The following is a 23,545-nucleotide window of genomic DNA, read 5'->3' on the forward strand; positions in this document are numbered from 1 at the left end:
CCCGCCCCCGTCTTTATCCCCCCCTTTCCCCCCCCCCCCCGCACACAAAGACCCTCCCTCCATAATGTGGGGGGGTCCCGGGGTCTCTCCCGGACGCCTGGGTCCCCCCCGAACGCCTGGGTCCCCCCCACGAACGCCTGGGTCCCCCCCCGAACGCCGGGGTTCCGGGCAGATTTTTGCGGAGTTAACCCCGCCCCCCCCGCCCCCTCGCCCCCCCCCCCTTGTTCCCCCCCGCCCGGACGCCTGGGTCCCTCCAACGGGTAACAAAGGGGGGGGGCGGGGGGGAACCCGCCCGGACGCCTGGGTTCCTTGAGTCATCCCTCCCCTCCCCCACCCCCTCCACAATCCCCCCCCTCCCCCCCCCGCGGGAAAAGCCGCTTTTCATCCCCCCCCCCCGCCCCACACCCCGCCCCGGACGCCTGGGTTCCCCCCCGGACGCCTGGGTCCCCTCCCCGGACGCCTGGGTCCCGTTTCATCCCGGGGTGAGTACGCTGGGACCCCTCCCCCCCCCACCTCCCCACCCCTCGGACGCCTGGGTCCCTCCGGGGAGGGGGAGGGGGCGGCTGGGAATTCCCTCCCCCCCCCCCCCCCCAAACCTCCGCCCTTCCCGACAAAGGGAGCGCGCGCGCCCGCACGCCTGGGTCCCTCCCGAACGCCTGGGTCCCTCCCGGACGCCTGGGTCCCTCCCGGACGCCTGGGTCCCCCCCAACATATCGGTGTCCCCCCCCAGGATGTCTGGATCCCTCCCGGACGCCTGGGTCCCCACCCAGGATATCTGGGTCCCCCCCCCCCCCACCCCGGACGCCTGGGTCCTCCCGGACGCCTGGGTCCCTCCAGGATGTCTATGTTCCCCCCCGGACGCCTGGGTCCCCCCAGGATATCTGTGTCCCCCCCCCCCCAGAATATCTGGGTTCCCCCCCCCAGGATGTCTGGTTTCCCCCGGACGCCTGGGTCCCTCCCGGACGCCTGGGTCCTCCCCCAGGATGCCTGGGTCCCCTGACCACACCCCACCCTGGGCTCGGGGGTCTGGGTCCCTCCCCGGACGCCTGGGTCCCTCCCGGACGCCTGGGTCCCCCCCGAATGCCTGGGTCCCCCCCTGAGCCGCGCGCGGGGGCCGGAAGCGGGACGGGCATGATGAGTTTGACCCGATGTCCCCAAGTGTCCCCTTGTCCCTGGTGGCTCCAACATCGCTGGTGTCCCCAGTGTCCCCATCCCTGTGTCCCCATGTCCCCAGGGATGTCCGTATGTCCCCCCCAGTGTCCCCATATCCCCATGTCCCCCAGTGTCCCCTATGTCCCCATGACCCCCAGGTGTCCCCAGCGTCCTAGAGCCCCCCCAGTGACCCCAAGTCATGTCCCCATATCCCCCCATGTCCCCTATGTCTCCCAGTGTCCCCATGTCCCCATATCCCCATGTCCCCCAGTGTCCCCATGTCCCCCACAAGTGTCCCCAGGGTCCTAAACCCCCCCCAGTGACCCAAAAGTGCCCCCAGGGTCCTAAAGCCCCCCCAAGTGACCCAAAGGTGCCCCCAGGGTCCTAAAGCCCCCCCCAAGTGACCCAAAGGTGTCCCCAGGGTCCTAAAGCCCCCCCAAGTGACCCAAAGGTGCCCCCAGGGTCCTAAAGTCCCTCCAGTGACCCAAAAGTGTCCCCAGGGTCCTAAAGCCCCCCCAAGTGACCCAAAGGTGTCCCCAGGGTCCTAACCCCCCCCCCAGTGACCCAAAGGTGTCCCCAGGGTCCTAAAGCCCCCCCAGTGACCCAAAGGTGTCCCCAGGGTCCTAAAGCCCCCCCCAGTGACCCAAAGGTGCCCCCAGGGTCCTAAACCCTCCCCCAGTGACCCAAAGGTGTCCCCAGGGTCCTAAAGTCCACCCAATGACCCAAAGGTGTCCCCTGGGTCCTAAAGTCCACCCAATGACCCCATGTGCCCATGTCCCTGTGTCCCCCCATTGCCCCCATCACCCCAATGTCCCCAATGTCCCCAATGTCCCCAATGTCCCCAATGTCCCCGATGTCCCCAGGCCATGGCGCTGCCCGGCTGGAAGCTGCAGCTGCTGGAGCGGCGCCGGAGGGAGGACGAGGCCACTGTCCCCATGTCCCCATGTCCCCATGTCCCCCCATTGCCCCCCATCACCCCAATGTCCCCAATGTCCCCAATGTCCCCAATGTCCCCGATGTCCCCAGGCCATGGCGCTGCCCAGCTGGAAGCTGCAGCTTCTGGAGCGGCGCCGGAGGGAGGACGAGGCCGCTCGGCGCCGGGAGCAGGAGCTGCGGGAGCGGGCGGCTCAATTACCCCCTTGGAAACGGGACCTTCTCCAGCGCCGCCGCGCCAAGGCCACCAACGTCCCCACCGCTGTCCCCGCCGGCGTCACCAACACCGTCACCTCCCCCGGGGTGGCCGACGGGGGCTCGGACGGGGACGGGGACGCGGCGGCGCGAGGGACGCGGGTCAGTCGGCTGCTCAGTCGTTTCGGTGATGGAGCCGGCGGGGACGTCACCGCGGGGTCCCCCGAGCGTCACCGTGAGCTGGGGGACACGGGGGACGAGGGGAGGGGGACAACCAAGGGCTTGGGGACAGTTGAGGGCCAAGGGACAACCAAGGGCTTGGGGACACTTGAGGGACCACAGGTGACAGAGACTCATAGGATGGTCAAGGGGTTGGGGACAGTTGATGGGTTGGGGACAACCAAGGGCTTGGGGACAATTGAGGGACAAGGGACAACCAGGGGCTTGGGGACAATTGAGGGACCACAGGTGACAGAGACTCATAGGATGGTCAAAGGGTTGGGGACAGTTGATGGTTTGGGGACAACCAAGGGCTTGGGGACAGTTGAGGGACCACAGGTGACAGAGACTCATAGGATGGTCAAGGGGTTGGGGACAGTTGATGGGTTGGGGACAACCAAGGGCTTGGGGACACTTGAGGGACCACAGGTGACAGAGACCCATAGGATGGTCAAGGGCTTGGGGACAGTTGATGGGTTGGGGACAACCAAGGGCTTGGGGACACTTGAGGGACCACAGGTGACAGAGACTCATAGGATGGCCAAGGGGTTGGGGACAGTTGATGGTTTGGGGACAACCAAGGGCTTGGGGACAGTTGAGGGACCACAGGTGACAGAGACTCATAGGATAGTCAAGGGCTTGGGGACAGCTGATGGGTTGGGGACAACCAAGGGCTTGGGGACACTTGAGGGACCACAGGTGACAGAGACTCATAGGATGGTCAAGGGGTTGGGGACAGTTGATGGGTTGGGGACAACCAGGGGCTTGGGGACAATTGAGGGACCACAGGTGACAGAGACTCATAGGATGGTCAAGGGGTTGGGGACAGTTGATGGGTTGGGGACAACCAAGGGCCTGGGGACACTTGAGGGACCACAGGTGACAGAGACTCATAGGATGGTCAAGGGCTTGGGGACAGTTGATGGGTTGGGGACAACCAAGGGCTTGGGGACAATTGAGGGCCAAGGGACAACCAAGGGCTTGGGGACACCAGGGGACAAGGACTTGGGGCCACTTGAGGGACACGGGATGGTCAAGGGGATGGTGAAGAGCTGGAAGATGGTGGAGGGACGGGGGGGACAGGGGACAACGGGGACAACGGGGGGACAGGGGACAGTCGGTGGCCACGAGGCCACCAGGAAAGAGGAGGGACCAGGTGTGGCCAAGGGTCCTTGGCCCAGCGTGGCGGCCATGACACCTGTGGCCACCATGATGGCCACGAAGCCCATGACGCCCATGGCCACCATGCCACCCATGAAGACCATGACACCCATGACCACCCCAAGTCCAACCAACACCACGGCGGCCATGACGGTTGCGACCACCTCGAGTCCCCCCAAGGCGGCCATGACACCTGTGGCCACCACAGGTCCCATGGTGGCCACGAAGACCACGGGTCCCACCCCAACGATGGCGCCCACAGGTCCCTCAAGTCCCACCACAACCATGGCGGCCATGACACCCGCGACCACCTCAAGTCCCAGCAAGGCGGCCATGACACCCGTGGCCACCATGAGTCCCACGGCGGCCATGACACCCGTGGTCACCACAAGTCCTATGGTGGCCATGACACCCGTGACCACCACAAGTCCTACGGTGGCCATGATGCCCACGCCAACCTCAAGTCCCACCACGACTGCGGCGGCCATGACGGTTGTGACCACCTCAAGTCCTACCCAGGCGGCCATGACACCCGTGACCACCATGAGTCCCACGGCGGCCATGACACCTGTGACCACCATGAGTCCCTCGAGTCCCACCACAACCACGGCGGCCATGACACCTGTGACCACCATGAGTCCCACGGCGGCCATGACACCCATGATGACCTCAAGTCCTCACACGGCGGCCATGACACCTGTGACCACCACAAGTCCTACGGCGGCCATGACAGTTCTGACCACCTCAAGTCCTATGGCGGCCATGACGCCTGTGACAACCTCAAGCCCAACCAAAGCCACGGCGGCCATGACACCCGTGGCCACCACAAGTCCTACGGCGGCCATGACAGTTCTGACCACCTCAAGTCCCACCAAGGCGGCCATGACACCCATGACCACCACAAGTCCTACGGCGGCCATGACACCCATGACCACCACAAGTCCTACGGCGGCCATGACACCTGTGACCACCTCAAGTCCCACCAAGGCGGCCATGACACCCGTGGCCACCACAAGTCCTACGGCGGCCATGACAGTTGTGACCACCTCAAGTCCCACCAAGGCGGCCATGACACCTGTGACCACAAGTCCTATGGTGGCCATGACACCCATGACCACCACAAGTCCTACGGCGGCCATGACACCTGTGACCACCTCAAGTCCCACCAAGGCGGCCATGACACCTGTGACCACCACAAGTCCTACGGCGGCCATGACACCTGTGACCACCTCAAGTCCCACCAAGGCGGCCATGACACCCGTGACCACCCAAAGCCCCACCCCACCCACGGCGGCCATGACACCCACCTCAATCCCAACCCCACCCCCGTCGGCCATGACGCCCCCCCAGGCCCCGCCCCCTTCGCAGGGCGTGTCCGTGGGCGCCATGCGTGGGTCGGGACGGCGGGACGCGGGTCCCCCCCCCGTCACCCACCCCGCGCTCCAGCGCCGCAGCGGTAACACCATCACGGTGCGGCCGCGCCGCGCCGCGTCCCCCCCCGCGCCCCCCGCGGCCCCCCCGGCCCCCGAGGCGCCCCCTGGGGTCCCCAAGAAGCGCTACCCCACGGCCGAGGAGATCACGGTCATCGGGGGGTACCTGGTGCTGCCGCGTTCCTGCCTGGCCAAGACGCACCCCCGGCAGAAGAAGGTACGGGATGGGGGGTCCCCGGTGTCCCCTGGGGTCCCCTTGGGTCCCCTGTGTCACCCCGTGTCCCCTTGTGTCCCCCCGGTGTCCCCTTGGGTCCCCCTGTGTCACCCCGTGTCCCCTTGTGTCCCCCTGGGTCCCCCTGTGTCACCCTCTGTGTCCCCTTGTGTCCCCCCGGTGTCCCCTTGGGTCCCCCTGTGTCACCCCCTGTGTCCTCTTGTGTCCCCCTGGTGTCCCCCTGGTGTCCCCCTGTGTCACCCCATGTCTCCTTGTGTCCCCCTGGTGTCCCCCTGGTGTCCCCCTGTGTCACCCCCTGTGTCCTCTTGTGTCCCCCCGGTGTCCCCTTGGGTCCCCCTGTGTCACCCCATGTCCCCTTGTGTCCCCCTGGTGTCCCCTTGGGTCCCCCTGTGTCACCCCATGTCCCCTTGTGTCCCCCTGGTGTCCCCTTGGGTCCCCCTGTGTCACCCCATGTCCCCTTGTGTCCCCCTGGTGTCCCCCTTGGGTCCCCCTGTGTCACCCCATGTCCCCTTGTGTCCCCCTGGTGTCCCCTTGGGTCCCCCTGTGTCACCCCCTGTGTCCTCTTGTGTCCCCTTGGGTCCCCCTGTGTCACCCCATGTCCCCTTGTGTCCCCCTGGTGTCCCCCTTGGGTCCCCCTGTGTCACCCCCTGTGTCCTCTTGTGTCCCCCCGGTGTCCCCTTGGGTCCCCCTGTGTCACCTCCTGTGTCCTCTTGTGTCCCCTTGGGTCCCCCTGTGTCACCCCCTGTGTCCTCTTGTGTCCCCCCGGTGTCCCCTTGGGTCCCCCGTGTCACCCCATGTCTCCTTGTGTCCCCCTGGTGTCCCCTTGGGTCCCCCTGTGTCACCCCCTGTGTCCTCTTGTGTCCCCCTGGTGTCCCCTTGGGTCCCCCTGTGTCACCCCCTGTGTCCTCTTGTGTCCCCTTGGGTCCCCCTGTGTCACCCCATGTCCCCTTGTGTCCCCCTGGTGTCCCCTTGGGTCCCGCTGTGTCACCCCCTGTGTCCTCTTGTGTCCCCCTCGTGTCCCCCTGTATCACCCCGTGTCCCCTTGTGTCCCCCTGGTGTCCACTTGGGTCCCCCTGTGTCACCCCGTGTCCTCTTGTGTCCCCCTGGTGTCCCCTGGGTCCCTTTGTGTCCCCTTGTGTCCCCTGGGTCCCCCTGTGTCACCCCGTGTCCTCTTGTGTCCCCCCATGTCACCTCATGACCTCTTGTGTCCCCTGTGTCCCCTTGGGTCTGCCTGGGTCCCCTCATGTCCCCTGTGTCCCCTCAAGTCCCCTCGAGTCCCCTCCTTGAGTCCCTTTGTGTCCCCTGGGTCCCCCTGTGTCACCCCATGACCTCTTGTGTCCCCCTATGTCACCTCATGTCCTCTTGTGTCCCCTTGGGTCCCCTCGGGTCCGCCTGGGTCCCCTCATGTCCCCTGTGTCCCCTCAAGTCCCCTCAAGTCCCTTTGTGTCCCCTGTGTCCCCCTGTGTCCTCTTGTGTCGCCCTGTGACCTCTTGTGTCCCCCTGGTGTCCCCTGAGTCCCTTTGTGTCCCCTTGTGTCCCCTGGGTCCCCCTGTGTCCCCCCATGTCCCCTGGGTCCCCCTATGTCACCCTGTGTCCCTTTGTGTCACCTTGTGTCCCCTGGGTCCACTGTGTCACCCTGTGTCCTCTTGTGTCCCTCTTGTGTCCCCTCGGGTCCCCCTGGTGTCCCCTTGTGTCCCCCTGTCACCCCATGTCCCTTTGTGTCCCCCGGGTCCCCTTGGCTCACTTTGTGTCCCCTCATGTCCCCCCATGTCCCCTGGGTCCCCCTGTGTCCTCCCATGTCCCCTGTGTCCCTTTGTGTCACCTTGTGTCCCCTGTTGTCCCCTGTGTCCCCTGTGTCCCCCTGGTGTCCCCTTATATCCCCACAGGTCCCTTTGTGTCACTTCATGTCACCCCATGTCCCCTGGGTCACCCCATGTCCCCTTGTGTCCCCTTTGTCCCCTGGTGTCCCATGTGTCCCCCCAGGTCCCCCCTGTGGTTCCTTTTGTCCCCCCCGTGTCACCTTCATGTCCCCCAGGATCCCCCATTGTGTCCCTTTGTCCCCATCTTGTCCCCCATGTCCCCCCAATGTCCCCATGTCCCCCAATGTCCCCATGTCCCAATGTCCCCCCAATGTCCCCATGTCCCCCAATGTCCCCATGTCCCCCATGTCCCCCCAACGTCCCCATGTCCCCCAATGTCCCCATAGTCCCATGTCCCCCCATATGTCCCAATGTCCCCCCATTGTCCCCACCCCCTTAGGTGGCCTCGCTGTTCCCGGACGCCTGGGTCCCTTCACCACATCCTCCCCCCTCCCCCCACCCCCAGCGGAAACGTGTCCCCAAAAAACAGGAACCGAGGGTGGGGGAGGGGGACACGGTGACAAGGGCGGGGCCACCCGGACGCCTGGGTCCCCTGTTACCCACCCCTCCCGCTCGTTAATTCCCTCCCGCTAATTGGGATTAAGCTGGGAGGGGGATTAATTGTCATGGGAACTGCGGGTGTCACACGTGTCCCCAACGTGTCCCCAACGGTGACCCCGGGGTGACCCCGGGGGGTGTCCCCACGGTTGTCCCCATTGTCCCCAACATCCCCAGGGTGACCCTGGGGGTGACCCCAGGTTTGTCCCCACAATGTCCCCTGGGATTGTCCCCATTGTGTCCCCACAATTGTCCCCACAATGTCCCCCATGTCCCCCGTGTCATCACTGTCCCCCCAATGTCTCCCCAATGTCCCCATGTCCCCCATGTCCCCAATGTCCCCATGTCCCCATGTCACCATCTCCCCAATGTCCCCAATGTCCCCATCTCCCCAATGTCCCCAATGTCCCCCAATGTCCCCAAAATGTCCCCATGTCACCGTCCCCGCAATGACCCCCCATATCCCCACAATGTCCCCATGTCCCCAATGTCCCCCCATGTCCCCCTATATGTCCCAATGTCCCCATATCCCCCAATGTCCCCATGTCCCCCAATGTCCCCCTGTCCCCCATTACCCCCATGTCCCCATGTCCCCAGTGTCCCCTCGATCTCCCCCCATATGTCCCCATGTCCCCAATGTCCCCATGTCCCCCATATGTTCCCATGTCATCATGTCCCCAGTGTCCCCCATGTACCCCCATGTCCCAATGTCCCCATGTCCCCCCCATGTCCCAGTGTCCCCATGTCCCCACAATGTCCCCTTGTCTCCCCATGTCCCCCCAATGTCCCAATGTCCCCAATGTCCCCATGTCCCTCATGTCTCCCCAAAGTCTCCTCATGTCCCCCAAATGTCCCCATGTCCCCCCCATATATCCCAACATCCCCATGTCCCCCGATGTCCCCAATGTCCCCAACGTCCCCCCGATGTCCCCAATGTCCCCAGCTCAAGATCTGGTTCAGCGAGCGGGACCTGGAGCGCACTTTCCGTTACCCCCCGGAGGGGGCGGTTTGGGGACCCCCCGAGGACCCCCCGGGACCCCCCGGGACCCCCCGGGACCCCGATGACGACGATGACGACGAGGAAACGTCCCCAACGCGGGGGACACCGGGGGGGCTGCGGGGACGCGCCCTCATCGTGGGTGAGGGGACATTTAGGGGGTCCTGGGGGGCATTTGGGAGGTCTTGGGGTCATTTAGGGTCATTGGGGGGGGGGTCTTGGGGTCATTTGGGGTCATTTAGGGTCATTAGGGGGGTCTTGGGGTGATTTAGTGTCATTAGGGGGGTCCCGGGGTCATTTGGGGTCATTTAGGGTCATTGAGGGGGTCTTGGGGTCATTTTGGGCATTTGGGGTCATTTAGGGTCATTTGGGGGTCTTGGGTCATTTAGGGTTATGAGGGGGGTCTTGGGGTGATTTAGGTTCATTAGGGGGATCCCGGGGTCATTTGGGGTCATTTAGGGTCATTAGGGGGGTCCTGGGGTCATTTGGGGTCATTTAGGATCATTAGGGGGGGTCTGGGGGGGTCATTTAGGGTCATTAGGGGGGTCTTGGGGTCATTTGGGGTCATTAGGGGAGTCCTGGGGTTATTTGGGGTCATTTAGGATCATGGGGGGGTCTGGGGGTCATTTGGGGTCATTAGGGGGGTCTTGGGGGTCATTTGGGGTCATTAGGGGGGTCCTGGGGTTATTTGGGGTCATTTAGGGTCATTAGGGGGGTCTTGGGGTCATTTGGGGTCATTAGGGAGGTCCTGGGGTTATTTGGGGTCATTTAGGATCATTAGGGGGGTCTTGGGGTCATTTGGGGTCATTAGGGGGGTCTTGGGGTGTTTTAGGGTCATTAGGGGGGTCCCGGGGTCATTTGGGGTCATTTAGGGTCATTAGGGGGGTCTTGGGGTCATTTTGGGCATTTGGGGTCATTTAGGGTCATTTGGGGTCATTTAGGGTCATTTGGGGGTCTTGGGTCATTTAGGGTTATTAGGGGAGTCCTGGGGTTATTTGGGGTCATTTAGGATCATGGGGGGGGGTCTGGGGGTCATTTAGGGTCATTAGGGGGGTCTTGGGGTCATTTGGGGTCATTAGGGGGGTCCCGGGGTTATTTGGGGTCATTTAGGATCATGGGGGGGGGTCTGGGGGGTCATTTAGGGTCATTAGGGGGGTCCTGGGGTCATTTGGGGTCATTAGGGGAGTCCCGGGGTTATTTGGGGTCATTTAGGATCATGGGGGGGGGTCTGGGGGTCATTTAGGGTCATTAGGGGGGTCTTGGGGTCATTTGGGGTCATTAGGGGGGTCCTGGGGTTATTTGGGGTCATTTAGGGTCATTAGGGGGGGTCTGGGGGTCATTTGGGGTCATTAGGGGGGTCCTGGGGTTATTTGGGGTCATTTAGGATCATTAGGGGGGGTCTGGGGGGTCATTTAGGGTCATTAGGGGGGTCCTGGGGTCATTTGGGGTCACTAGGGAGGTCCTGGGGTTATTTGGGGTCATTTAGGATCATTGGGGGGGCCTGGGGGTCATTTAGGGTCAATAGGGGGGTCTTGGGGTCATTTGGGGTCATTTAGGGGTCCTGGGGTCATTGGGGGGGGGGGTCTTGGGGTCATTTAGGGTCATTAGGGGGGTCTTGGTGTCATTTGGGGGGATCTTGGGGTCATTTGTGGGGTCGTTTAGGGTCATTTGGGGTCATTTGAGGGGTCTGGGATCATTTAGGGGGGGTCTTAGGTTCATTAGGGGGGTCCTGGGGTCATTTAGGGTCATTTGGGGGGTTCTGGGGGCATTTGGGGTCATTTAGAGTAATTTAGGGGGTCCTGGGGGCATTTGGGGCCACTTGGGGGGGTCTTGGAGGGTTCGGGGTAATTTTGGGGCCACTTGGGGGGGTTATGGGGGTTTTGGGGGGTCATTTGGGGGGTCCTGGGGCCAATTGGGGCATTTGGGTTCACTTGGGGGGTCCGGAGTAATTTTGGGGTCACTTGGGGGGGTTATGGGGGTTTTGGGGGGTCATTTAGGGGTTCACTGGGGATGTTTGGGGGGGTTTTGGGGGTCACTTGGGGGGTTGTTTGGGGGGGTTTTGGGGGGGTTTTGGGGCTCAAATAGGGGGCTAACGGGCGTCCCGGACGCCTGGGTCCCCTAACCCCCCCATCCCCCCCCTTAGACGAATCCTGTCGCCGATAACCCCCCAGCGGGGGGGGGATGGGGACCCCAAAACCCCCCCAAGACCCCCCAACCCCCCCTCGCCGGACCCCTCAGGACCCCCCAGGCCAGACACACGGACACCAGCGTCTGTCCCAGCGTCATTTTTGGGGCGTTTCGGTTCTTTTCTCCCCATTTTGTAGCTTTTTCTAGCGGGGGAGGGGCGGGGGGTGATTATCGTTAACGAGTTTATGTCTTTTTTAGGCTAATTAAGGGGTTTTTATAGGGGGGTTTGTCAGTATTGGGCCATTTGAACTGGGATGGACTGGGATGGGGGGAGGGGACATGTCAGTATTAATGGGGTGGGGGGGGGAGGGGATTTATGGCTGTGGGGACAATGGGGGGACAATGGAGGGGGGACAATGGAGGAGGATGGAGGAGAAATGGAGGCCGAAGCCTGAGGCCTGCTCCCGTTGCCATGGCAACGCAGCTTGAGGCCTGTTTGTGTTGCTATGGTGATGAAGCCTGAGGCCTGTTTGTGTTGCCATGGCGATGAAGCCTGAGGCCTGCTCCTGTTGCCATAGTGATGCAGCCTGAGGCCTGCTCCTGTTGCTATGGTGATGAAACCTGAGGCCTGCTCCTGTTGCCATGGCAATGAAGCTTGAGGCCTGCTTGTGTTGCTATGACGATGAAGCCTGAGGCCCACACCTGTTGCCATGGCAACGAAGCCTGAGGCCTGTTTGTGTTGCCACGGCGATGAAGCCTGAGGCCTGCTCCTGTTGCTATGGTGATGAAACCTGAGGCCTGGTCCTGTTGCCATGGCAATGAAGCCTGAGGCCTGCTTCTGTTGCCATAGCGACGCAGCCTGAGGCCTGTTTGTGTTGCCATGACAATGAAGCCTGAGGCCTGCTCCTGTTGCTATGGTGATGAAACCTGAGGCCTGCTCCTGTTGCCATGGCAATGAAGCTTGAGGCCTGTTCGTGTTGCCATGGTGATGAAGCCTGAGGCCTACTGTTCCTGTGACTATGTAGCCCGAGGCCCGCCCCTGTTACCATAGTGATGCACCCTGAGGCCTGCTCCTGTTGCCATGGCAATGCAGCCTGAGGCCTGCTTCTGTTGCCACAGCAACGAAGCCTGAGGCCTGTTTGTGTTGCCATGGCAATGAAGACTGAGGCCTGCTTCTGTTGCCACAGCAACGAAGCCTGAGGCCTGTTTGTGTTGCCATGGCAATGAAGCCTGAGGCCTGCTCTTGTTGCCGTAGTGACGCAGCCTGAGGCCTGCTCCTGTTGCCATGGCAATGAAGCCTGAGGCCTGCTCCTGTTGCCATGGCAAGGAAGCCTGAGGCCTGCTCCTGTTGCTATGGTGATGAAACCTGAGGCCTGGTCCTGTTGCCATGGCAACGAAGCCTGAGGCCTTGCTGCTGCTTGGCCACACTTTATCACGACAAATGACCATAAAATGTGACAAGTGACAATAAAAGGTGACAGTGGCCGCTCTGAGACCTTGTTGTTGTTGGTTTTTTATTGTTTTTTTTGCGTGGTTTTGTTTGAATTTTCGGTTGTTTTTATTTGTTTGTGGATTTATTTGTTTGATTTTTCGTGTGGGTGTTTTTCTGTTTGTTTGGCGTCATCTTTTGGGTTAATTTGTGGGTTTTTTGGGTTGGTTGGACGATTTTTGAGCTTGTTTGTGTTGGTTGGTCTTTTTATTTGTTTTTTGTAGCTTTTTTTCTTTGTTTCTTTGGGTTTTTTTTGTTTCTTCAAGTTTTTCCATTTGTTTTTTTGCTTCTTTGCGCTTTTTCATTTGTTTTTGTTTTTGTTTCTCTGGTTTTTTTTGTCTCTTCACATTATTTCATTTGGGTCTTTTTTGTTTCTTTGGGATTTTTCATTTGTGTTTTTTTTTGTTTCTTTGGGTTTTTTTTCTTTCTTCGCATTTTTTTCTTTGCTTTTTTTTTAATTTTCTTTGGGGGTTTTTTGTTTCTTTTTTTGTTTCTTTGTTTCTTTTTTTTCTGTTTCTTTGTTTTTTTATTTTTTTTTTTATTTCTTCGCATTTTTTCGTTTGTTTTTTTTTTGTTGTTGTTGTTTCTTCACATTTTTTCATTATTTTTTTTTTGTTTCTTCAGGCTTTTTCTTTTGACTTTTTCCTGTTTCTTTGGGTTTTTTAATCTATTTTTTTGTTTGTTTCTTTGGGTTTTTTTTTGTTTCTTTTGGGGTTTTTTTGTTGTTTCTTTGGCTTTTCTTGTTTCTTTGGGTTTTTTTTGTTTCTTTGATTTTTTTTTGTGTTTCTTTGGATTTTTTTTGTTTCTTTGTTTTTTTTTGTTTCTTTTTTTGTTTTTGTTTTTTTTTATTTGTTTCTTTGTTTTTTTTTGTTTCTTTTTTTGTTTTGTTTCTTTGGGGTTTTTTTTGTTTCTTTGGCTTTTTTTTGTTTCTTTGAATTTTTTTTTGTTTCTTTGGGTTTTTTTATTTTGTTTCTTTGGCTTTTTTTTGTTTCTTTGGATTTTTTTTTGTTTCTTTGAATTTTTTTTGTTTCTTTTGGTTTTTTTGTTTCTTTTGATTTTTTTTTTTGTTTCTTTGGCTTTTTTTTGTTTCTTTTTTTGTTTTGTTTCTTTGTTTTTTTTGCTTCTTTTTTTGTTTCTTTGGCTTCTTTGTTTCTTTGTTTTTTTTTTGTTTCTTTGGGTTTTTTTTGTTTCTTTGGCTTTTTTTGTTTCTTTTTTTGTTTTGTTTCTTTGGTTTTTTGTTTTGTTTCTTTGGGTTTTTTTTTGTTTCTTTGGGGTTTTTTTTTGTTTCTTTTTTTTTGTTTCTTTTTTTTTGTTTCTTTGTGTTTTTTTTTTATTTCTTTGGCTTTTTTGTTGTTTTTTTGGATTTTTTTTTTGTTTTTCCACATTTTTCCATTTCTTTTTTTCCTGTTCCTCCGTCTTTTTTTTTCCATTTTTGTCCCTCTTCCCTTTTTCCCCATTTTCCCGCCCTCTCTTCACATTTTCACGGCGCGCCCTTTTTTCCCGCGCTTCTCCCCGCATCATTACGGTACCACAGACCCCGCGCATGCGCGCCGGCGGCAAATCAGCGCCGAGGGGGGCGTGGCCACCCGCCGCGCCGCGCGTTCTGATTGGCTGGGCGGGCCGGGGAAGGGGAAGAAGGGGAAGGCGCAGCGGCCATGGCGGCGGCGCTGGAGCGCTGGGTGTCCGGGCAGCTGCAGGCGCTGCTGGGGCTGAGCGGCCGCCACGTCCCCGCCTTCCTGGTGGCGCTGGCGCGGAGGAGCCGCAGCCCGGACGAGCTGCTGGAGCGGCTGCGGGAGACGGAGGCGCTGCGGGTGGAGGAGCCGGCGGTCCGGCGGTTCGCGCGGGAGCTGTGGGACAAGGTGGGCGGGGTTTGGGGAGAGGGGGCGGGGCTTGGGGTGAGGGGACGGGGGTGCTGAGGGGGCGTGACTTGAGGGCGGGAGGGGGCGTGGCTTGGAGGGCAGGCGGGGGCGTGGCTTTGAGGGCAGGTGGGGGGTGGTATGCGGTTGAGCGGGGGCGTGGCTTGGCGTCCGTTGGGGCGTGGCTTGGCGCCCTTTGGGGGCGTGGCTTGCGGCAGGTGGGGGCGTGACTTGCAGGCCGGTGGGGGCGTGGCTTGGCGGCCAGTGGGCGTGGCTTGCGGCAGGTGGGGGCGTGACTTGCAGGCCGGTGGGGGCGTGGCTTGGAGGGTAGGTGGGGGTGGTATGGGGGTAAGCAGGGGCGTGGCTTGGCGGCCGGGGGGCGTGGCTTAGCGGCCGGGGGGCGTGGCTTGTGGCAGGTGGAGGTGTGAATTGCAGGCCGGTGGGGGCGTGGCTTGGAGGGCAGGTGGGGGGGTGGTATGCGGGTAAGAGGGGGCGTGGCTTGGCGCCCATTGGGGGCGTGGCTTTGAGGGCAGGTGGGGGGTGGTAGGCGGGTGAGGGCGTGGCTTGGCGCCCTTTGGGGGCGTGGCATTTGGCAGGTGGAGGCGTGGCTTGCAGGCCGGTGGGGGCGTGGCTTTGAGGGCAGGTGGGGGGTGGTATGCGGTTGAGCGGGGGCGTGGCTTGGCGTCCGTTGGGGCGTGGCTTGGCGGCCGGTGGGCGTGGCTTGCGGCAGGTGGGGGCGTGACTTGCAGGCCGGTGGGGGCGTGGCTTGGAGGGCGATTGGGGGGGTGGTATGTGGGTAAGCGGGGGCGTGGCTTGGCGCCCATTGGGGCGTGGCTTAGCGGCCAAGGGGCGTGGCTTGGAGGGCAGGTGGGGGGGTGGTATGTGGGTAAGCGGGGGCGTGGCTTGCAGCAGGTGGGGGCGTGACTTGCAGGCCGGTGGGGGCGTGGCTTTGAGGGCAGGTGGGGGCGTGTATGCGGGTAAGTGGGGGCGTGGCTTGGTGCCCATTGGGGGCGTGGTCTATCGGCCGGTCGGGGCGTGGCTTGCGGCTATTTGGGGGCGTGTTTTGGCGTCCATTGGGGGCGTGGCTTGCTGGCCGGGGGCGTGACTTGTGAGCCTGTGGGGGCGTGGCTTGTGTTTATTTGAGGGCGTGGCAAATGGGGGCATGGCCAATGGAAAATATAACCAATTGGGTTGTGGCCAATGGGGGCGTGGCCGTTTGGGGATGTAACCAATAGGGAAGTGGCCAGTGGGGGGTGTGGCCAGTGGGGGGTTTGGCCAGTGGGGGGTGTGGCCAATGGAGATGTAACCAATAAGGTTGTGGCCAGTGGGTGGGCGTGGCCAATGGGGATGTGGCCAGTGGGAAAAGTAACCACTGGGGGGGTGTGGCCACTGGGGGGCGTGGCCAATGGGGATGTAACCAATAAGGGCGTGGCCAATTGGGGGCGTGGCCAATCGGGGCGTGCCCGTGGGCGTGTCCCAACGTGTCTCCGCCCCCCAGGTACCCCGAGCGACCCCGTCGGAGCCCCCGGGCCGGGCGGCCGAGCGGGCGGCGCTGGAGCTGCGCAACCGCCAATACCAATTGGTGGAGAGCGACGATGAGGGGGCGGAGCCAACGGCAGGCTCCGCCCCCAACATGGCCGCCAAGCGGCGCCGCCACCTGCGAGCGCGACGCCCCGAATCCCCCGAGCCCCCCGAGACCCCTGAGACCCCCGGGACGTCGACAACACCGTGAGTTGCATCAAATTGGGGGTCGCCCCAATTTATGGGGGGTCTTGGGGTCCCTGTTGTCTCCTGGGGGTGCTGGTGGGTCTTGGGGTCCCCCCCGTTCTTGGGGTCCCCCCCCAAATTCTGGGGGTCTTGGGGTTCCTATTGTCCCATTGGGGTCCTGGTGGGTCTTGGGGTCCCCCCCCCAGTTCTTGGGGTCCCGCCCAAATTCTGGGGGTCTCGGGGTCCCTCCCCAACCATCTGGTTGCCCTTTGACCCCATAGAGGACCCAGGCGTCCGGCTGCCATTGACCCCATAGAGGACCCAGGCGTCCGGCTGCCATTCACCCCATAGAGGACCCAGGCGTCCGGGTGCCTTTGTCCCCATAGAGGACCCAGGCGTCCGGGTGCCATTGACCCCATAGAGGACCCAGGCGTCCGGGTGCCCTTGACCCCATAGAGGACCCAGGCGTCCGGGTGCCCTTAACCCCATAGAGGACCCAGGCGTCCGGGTGCCTTTGACCCCATAGGGGACCCAGGCGTCCGGGTGCCCTTTGACCCCATAGAGGACCCAGGCGTCCGGGTGCCATTGACCCCATAGAGGACCCAGGCGTCCGGGTGCCATTGACCCCATAGAGGACCCAGGCGTCCGGCTGCCCTTGACCCCATAGGGGACCCAGGCGTCCGGGTGCCCTTGACCCCATGGAGGACCCAGGCGTCCGGGTACCCTTAACCCCATAGGGGACCCAGGCGTCCGGGTGCCATTGACCCCATAGAGGACCCAGGCGTCCGGGTGCCATTGACCCCAGAATGGACCCAGGTGTCCGGGTGCCCTTGACCCCATAGAGGACCCAGGCGTCCGGGTGCCATTGACCCCATAGAGGACCCAGGCGTCCGGGTGCCATTGACCCCATAGAGGACCCAGGCGTCCGGGTGCCCTTGACCCCATAGGGGACCCAGGCGTCCGGGTGCCCTTAACCCCATAGAGGACCCAGGCGTCCGGGTGCCCTTGACCCCATAGATGACCCAGGCGTCCGGGTGCCCTTGACCCCATAGAGGACCCAGGCGTCCGGGTGCCTTTGACCCCATAGAGGACCCAGGCGTCCGGGTGCCATTGACCCCATAGAGGACCCAGGCGTCCGGCTGCCCTTGACCCCATAGGGGACCCAGGCGTCCGGGTGCCCTTGACCCCATGGAGGACCCAGGCGTCCGGGTACCCTTAACCCCATAGGGGACCCAGGCGTCCGGGTGCCATTGACCCCATAGAGGACCCAGGCATCCGGGTGCCATTGACCCCATAGAGGACCCAGGCGTCCGGGTGCCCTTGAACCCCATAATGAACCCTTGCGCACTGACCCATTTTTAGTGTATTTCCCCCCAAACCGGGTGTTTTTCGCCCCCCGCCCCCCCCGCTTTCTCCAAACTGCATTTTTTGGTGTTCGCTAACCCGTTTTTTGTGCTTTTCAACCCAAAGCGCCCCCGCCGAGCCCCCCGAGGACCCCGATTCCGACGGGGACGCGTCGGAGCGCGAGCGGCTCCGGGACCTGGCGGAACGAGACGCCTTCGCCGAGCGGCTGCGCCAGCGCGACCGCGACCGCACCCGGCACCCGGGACACCCCCAGAACAAGGTCAGGGGTCCCCCAAAATTTGGGGGGGTCCTGGGGGGTTTTGGGGTGGTTTGGGGGGATTTTGGGGGTCTTGGGGGATTTGGGGTCTCTGGGTGTGACTGGGAATGGACCCAGCACCCAGGACACCCCAAAACAAGGTGAGGGGTCCCCCAAAATCTGGGGGGCGTCCTGGGGGGGTTTGGGGTGGTTTGGGGGGATTTAGGGGGTCTTGGGGGATTTGGGGTCTCTGGGTGTGACTGGGAATGGACCCAGCACCCAGGACACCCCAAAACAAGGTGAGGGGTCCCCCAAAATATGGGGGGCGTCCTGGGGGGTTTTGGGGTGGTTTGGGGGGATTTAGGGGGTCTTGGGGGATTTGGGGTCTCTGGGTGTGACCAGGACTGGATATGGCACCTGGGACACCCCAAAACAAGGTGAGGGGTCCCCCGAGATTTTGGGGGGGTCCTTGGGGATTTGGGGTCATTTGGGGCGTCCTGGGGGTCCTGGGGGATTTGGGGTCTCTGGGTGTGACTGGGAATGGACCCGGCACCCAGGACACCCCAAAACAAGGTGAGGGGTCCCCCAAAATATGGGGTGGTCCTGGGGGGTTTTGGGGTGATTTGGGGGGATTTTGGGGGTCTTGGGGGATTTGGGGTCTCTGGGTGTGACCAGGACTGGATATGGCACCTGGGACACCCCAAAACAAGGTGAGGGGTCCCCCAAAATCTGGGGGGGGTCCTGGGGGGTTTTGGGGGTCCTGGGGGGTTTTGGGGGTCCTGGGGGATTTGGGGTCTCTGGGTGTGACCAGGACTGGATATGGCACCTGGGACACCCCAAAACAAGGTGAGGGGTCCCCCAAAATATGGGGGTGTCCTGGGGGATTTTGGGGTGTCCTGGGGGTCCCTGGAGCATCTGGGGGGTCCAAGGGGTTTGGGGTCTCTGGGTGTGACCAACCGGACCCAGCACCCAGGACACCCCCAAAACAAGGTGAGGGGTCCCCCAAAATATGGGGGGGTTCCTGGGGGGTTTTGGGGTGATTTGGGGTGTCCTGGGGGTTCTGGGGGATTTGGGGTCTCTGGGTGTGACCAACCGGACCCAGCACCCAGGACACCCCCAAACAAGGTGAGGGGTCCCCCAAAATCTGGGGGGCGTCCTGGGGGGTTTTGGGGTGTCCTGGGGGATTTGGGGTCTCTGGGTGTGACCAGGACTGGATATGGCACCTGGGACACCCCAAAACAAGGTGAGGGGTCCCCCGAGATTTTGGGGGGGTCCTTGGGGATTTGGGGTCATTTGGGGTGTCCTGGGGGTCCTGGGGGATTTGGGGTCTCTGGGTGTGACTGGGAATGGACCCGGCACCCAGGACACCCCCAAAACAAGGTCAGGGGTCCCCCAAAATCTGGGGGTGTCCTGGGGGGTTTTGGGGGTCCTGGGGGGTTTTGGGGGTCCGGGGGGATTTGGGGTCTCTGGGTGAGACCAGGACTGGATATGGCACCTGGGACACCCCAAAACAAGGTGAGGGGTCCCCCGAGATTTTGGGGGGGTCCTTGGGGATTTGGGGTCATTTGGGGCGTCCTGGGGGTCCTGGGGGATTTGGGGTCTCTGGGTGTGACTGGGAATGGACCCAGCACCCAGGACACCCCAAAACAAGGTGAAGGGTCCCCCAAAATCTGGGGGGGTCCTGGGGGGTTTTGGGGTGGTTTGGGGGGATTTTGGGGGTCTTGGGGGATTTGGGGTCTCTGGGTGAGACCAGGACTGGATATGGCACCTGGGACACCCCAAAACAAGGTGAGGGGTCCCCCGAGATTCTGGGGGGTCCTGGGTGGGTTTGGGGGGGATTTGAGGGTTCTGGGGTGTTTTGGGGTGTCCTGGGGGATTTGGGGTCTCTGGGTGTGACTGGGAATGGACCCGGCACCCAGGACACCCCAAAACAAGGTGAGGGGTCCCCCAAAATATGGGGTGGTCCTGGGGGGTTTTGGGGTGTCCTGGGGGGTTTTGGGGTGTCCTGGGGCATTTGGGGTCTCTGGGTGAGACCAGGACTGGATATGGCACCTGGGACACCCCAAAAGAAGGTGAGGGGTCCCCCGAGATTTTGGGGGGGTCCTTGGGGATTTGGGGTCATTTGGGGTGTCCTGGGGGTCCTGGGGGATTTGGGGTCTCTGGGTGTGACTGGGAATGGACCCGGCACCCAGGACACCCCTAAAACAAGGTGAGGGGTCCCCCAAAATCTGGGGGTGTCCTGGGGGATTTTGGGGTGTCCTGGGGGTCCCTGGAGCATCTGGGGGGGCCCAAGGGGTTTGGGGTCTCTGGGTGTGACCAGGAATGGACCCAGCACCCAGGACACCCCCAAAACAAGGTGAGGGGTCCCCCAAAATATGGGGGGGTTCCTGGGGGGTTTTGGGGTGATTTGGGGTGTCCTGGGGTTCTGGGGGATTTGGGGTCTCTGGGTGTGACTGGGAATGGACCCGGCACCCAGGACACCCCAAAACAAGGTGAGGGGTCCCCCAAAATATGGGGGGGGTCCTGGGGGGTTTTGGGGGTCCTGGGGGATTTGGGGTCTCTGGGTGTGACCAGGACTGGATATGGCACCTGGGACACCCCAAAACAAGGTGAGGGGTCCCCCAAAATCTGGGGTGGTCCTGGGGGGTTTTGGGGTGTCCTGGGGGGATTTGGGGGTGATTTGGGGTCTCTGGGTGCAACCAGGACCAGCGAAGGCTCCATTGGGGTCCCCATGGGTTTGGGGGGTCCCTGAGGATTTTGGGGTCCCTGAGTGGGTTTTGGGGTCTCTCAGTTGAATTTTGGGGTCCCCTTTCCCCCCCCAGGCCTACGAAGAAGCCCAGAAACGCCTCAAAATCGCCGAGGAGGATCAAAAAAAGATGGTGAGCCCCAAAATCCCCCAAATTCCCCCCAAAATCCACACTGGTTTCCTTTTCTTTCATCTTGACCCCCCGTTTTGGGGGGGATTTGGGGGTTTCATTTTCATTTCCCTTCGGGTCGTTTTTAACGTTTCTTTGGGTTTGTTGAAGTTTTGGGGCTTTTCCTTTGGGTTTGATTTGTGAGATTTTGGTTCCCGTTGTATTTCCCCTTCGTTTCCCCCTTCGTTTCCCCCTTCGTTTCCCCCTTCGTTTCCCCCTTCGTTTCCCCCTTCGTTTCCCATTCGTTTTCCCATTCGTTTCCCCCTTCGTTTCCCCCTTCGTTTCCCATCCATTTCCCATCCATTCCCATCCATTTCCCATCCATCCCCCATCCATCCCCCATCCATCTCCCATTCATTCGCATCCATGTCCCATCCATTCCCCATTCATTCATTCCCATCCATTCATTCCCATTCATTCCCATTCATTCCCCATTCGTTCCCATTCGTTCCCATCCATTCCCCATCCATGTCCCCATCCATTCCCATCCATTCCCATCCATTCCCATTCATTCCCATTCATTCCCATCCATTCCCATCCATTCCCATCCATTCCCATCCATTCCCCATCCATGTCCCCATCCATTCCCATCCATTCCCATCCATTCCCATCCATTCCCATCCATTCCCCATTCATTCCCCATTCATTCCCATTCATTCCCATTCATTCCCATCCATTCCCATCCATTCCCCCATCCATTCCCCCATCCATTCCCCATTCATTCCCCATCCATTCCCATCCATTCCCCATCCATCCGTTCCCATTCATTCCCATTCATTCCCATCCATTCCCATCCATTCCCATCCATTCCCATCCATTCCCATCCATTCCCCATCCATTCCCCATCCATTCCCATCCGTTCCCATCCATTCCCATCCATTCCCATCCATGTTCCCATCCATTCCCCATCCATTCCCATCCATTCCCCATCCATTCCCCATTCATTCCCCATTCGTTCATTCCCATCCATTCCCCATCCATTCCCCATTCATTCTCATCCATTCCCCATCCATTCCCCATCCATTCCCCATCCATTCATTCCCATCCATTCCCATTCATTCCCATCCATTCCCCATCCATCCATTCCCATCCATTCCCATCCATTCCCATTCATTCCCCCATCCATGTCCCCATCCATTCCCATCCATTCCCATTCATTCCCATCCATTCCCATTCATTCCCCCATCCATGTCCCCATCCATTCCCATTCATTCCCATTCATTCCCCATCCATTCCCATCCATTCCCATCCATTCCCCATCCATCCGTTCCCATTCATTCCCATTCATTCCCCATCCATTCCCATTCATTCCCCATCCATTCATTCCCCATCCATTCCCATTCATTCCCCATCCATTCCCATTCATTCCCATTCATTCCCCATCCATGTCCCCATCCATGTCCCCATCCATGTCCCCATCCATGTCCCCATCCATGTCCCCATCCATGTTCCCATTCATTCCCATCCATTCCCCATTGGATTCCCCATCCATTCCCATCCATATTCCCATCCATTCCCCATTCATTCCCATTCACGTTCCCATCCATTCCCCATTGGATTCCCCATCCATCCCCCATCCATTCCCCATTGGATTCCCCATCCATCTCCCATCCATTCCCATCCATTCCCCATCCATTCCCCATCCATTCCCCATTGGATTCCCCATCCATTCCCATCCATGTTCCCATCCATTCCCCATTCATTCCCATTCACGTTCCCATCCATTCCCCATTGGATTCCCCATCCATTCCCCATTGGATTCCCCATTGGATTCCCCATTGGATTCCCCATTGGATTCCCCATCCATTCCCCACCCATTCCCCATTGGACTCCCCATTCATCCCCCATTGGATTCCCCATTCACCCCTTTCTCCCCCATCATCCCCAGATCCCGGAGCTTCGCAAGCGCTCCCGCCGCGAGTACCTGGCCAAGCGGGAGCAGGACAAGCTGGAGGAGCTGGAGGCCGAGATCCAGGACGAGGAGCAGCTGTTCGGGGAGGCGGCGCTGTCGCTGCGCGAGCGCCGCGAGCTGCAGCGCAAGCGCCTCCTGCGGGACCTGGCGCGCCAGTACCAGCGGGCGGGCGAGCGCGAGCGCCTGGAGAAGAGCCAGCGCTACCGCATGCCCGAGGAGACGCGCGACAAGGTGGGGGAGCCAGAGGGGGGCCTTTATGGGCCCAAAACGCGCCTTTATGGGCCCAAAATGCGCCTTTATGGGCCCAAAATGTGACTTTATGGACCCAAAATGCGCCTTTACGGGCCCAAAATGTGCATTTATAGACCCAGAATCCACCATTATGGACCCAAAATCTGCCTTTATGGGCCCAAAATGCGCCTTTATGGGCCCAAAATGCACCATTGTAGACCCCAAATCTGCTTTTACAGGCCCAGAATCCCCCTTTACAGACCTAAAATGCACCTTTATGGGCCTAAAATGTGCCTTTCTGGACCCAAAATCTGCCTTTCTGGACCCAAAATGCGCCTTTATGGACCCAAAATGCTCCTTTATGGGCCCAGAATGTGCCTTTATGGACCCAAAATGTGCCTTTATGGACCCAAAATGTGCCTTTACGGACCCAAATTGTGCCTTTACGGGCCCAGAATCTGCTTCTACAGGCCCAAAATGTGCCTTTTCGGGCCCAAAATGTGCCTTTAGGGGCCCAAAATGTGCCTTTACGGGCCCAAAATGAGCCTTTACGGGCCCAAAATGCGCCTTTACGGGTCCAAAATGTGCATTTATAGACCCAGAATCCACCATTACACACCCAAAATGCACCTTTATGGGCCCAAAATGTGCATTTATAGACCCAGAATCCACCATTACGGACCCAAAATGCGCCTTTATGGACCCCAAATGTGCATTTATAGACCCAGAATCCACCATTACACACCCAAAATGTGCCTTTATGGGCCCAGAATCTGCTTCTACAGGCCCAAAATGTGCCTTTAAGGACCCAAAATGTGCCTTTATGGAACCAAAATGGACCTTTACGGGCCCAAAATGTGCATTTATAGACCCAAAATGTGACTTTACAGGCCCAAAATGCGCCTTTACGGACCCAAAATGCGCCTTTATGGGCTCAAAATGTGCCCTTATGGGCCCAAAATGTGTCCTTCC

At 59.8% G+C, this 23,545-nt stretch overlaps 2 protein-coding genes across 3 annotated transcripts; both read left to right on the plus strand.

The window, feature by feature from the left end:
• The first annotated feature begins 403 nt into the window (after window positions 1-403).
• On the plus strand, window positions 404-11,185 carry PPP1R18 (protein phosphatase 1 regulatory subunit 18). 2 transcript variants are annotated; one of them, XM_082074041.1, is made up of 6 exons: window positions 404-482; window positions 2,179-2,515; window positions 3,923-4,025; window positions 4,062-5,307; window positions 8,683-8,878; window positions 10,880-11,185. In XM_082074041.1, the coding sequence occupies exons 2-6, from the start codon at window positions 2,182-2,184 to the stop codon at window positions 10,897-10,899; spliced, it is 1,899 nt and encodes a 632-aa protein (XP_081930167.1). In that variant the 5' UTR covers window positions 404-482; window positions 2,179-2,181; the 3' UTR covers window positions 10,900-11,185. The 2 variants fall into 2 exon arrangements, with proteins under 2 accessions (XP_081930167.1, XP_081930166.1); XM_082074040.1 differs by having other exon boundaries at window positions 3,923-5,307.
• A 2,807-nt stretch (window positions 11,186-13,992) lies between these two features.
• Window positions 13,993-22,657, plus strand: LOC309450861 (pre-mRNA-splicing factor ATP-dependent RNA helicase DHX16-like; the record flags this gene model as incomplete). Its single annotated transcript, XM_082074021.1, has 5 exons — window positions 13,993-14,211; window positions 15,707-15,936; window positions 17,386-17,539; window positions 20,338-20,394; window positions 22,319-22,657. The coding sequence occupies exons 1-5, from the start codon at window positions 14,008-14,010 to the stop codon at window positions 22,655-22,657; spliced, it is 984 nt and encodes a 327-aa protein (XP_081930147.1). The 5' UTR covers window positions 13,993-14,007.
• Between the last annotated feature and the right edge of the window lie 888 nt (window positions 22,658-23,545).

Source organism: Streptopelia decaocto (genome assembly GCF_964273445.1).
Source record: "Streptopelia decaocto genome assembly, chromosome: 31".
In the NCBI taxonomy this organism is placed as follows: domain Eukaryota; kingdom Metazoa; phylum Chordata; class Aves; order Columbiformes; family Columbidae; genus Streptopelia; species Streptopelia decaocto.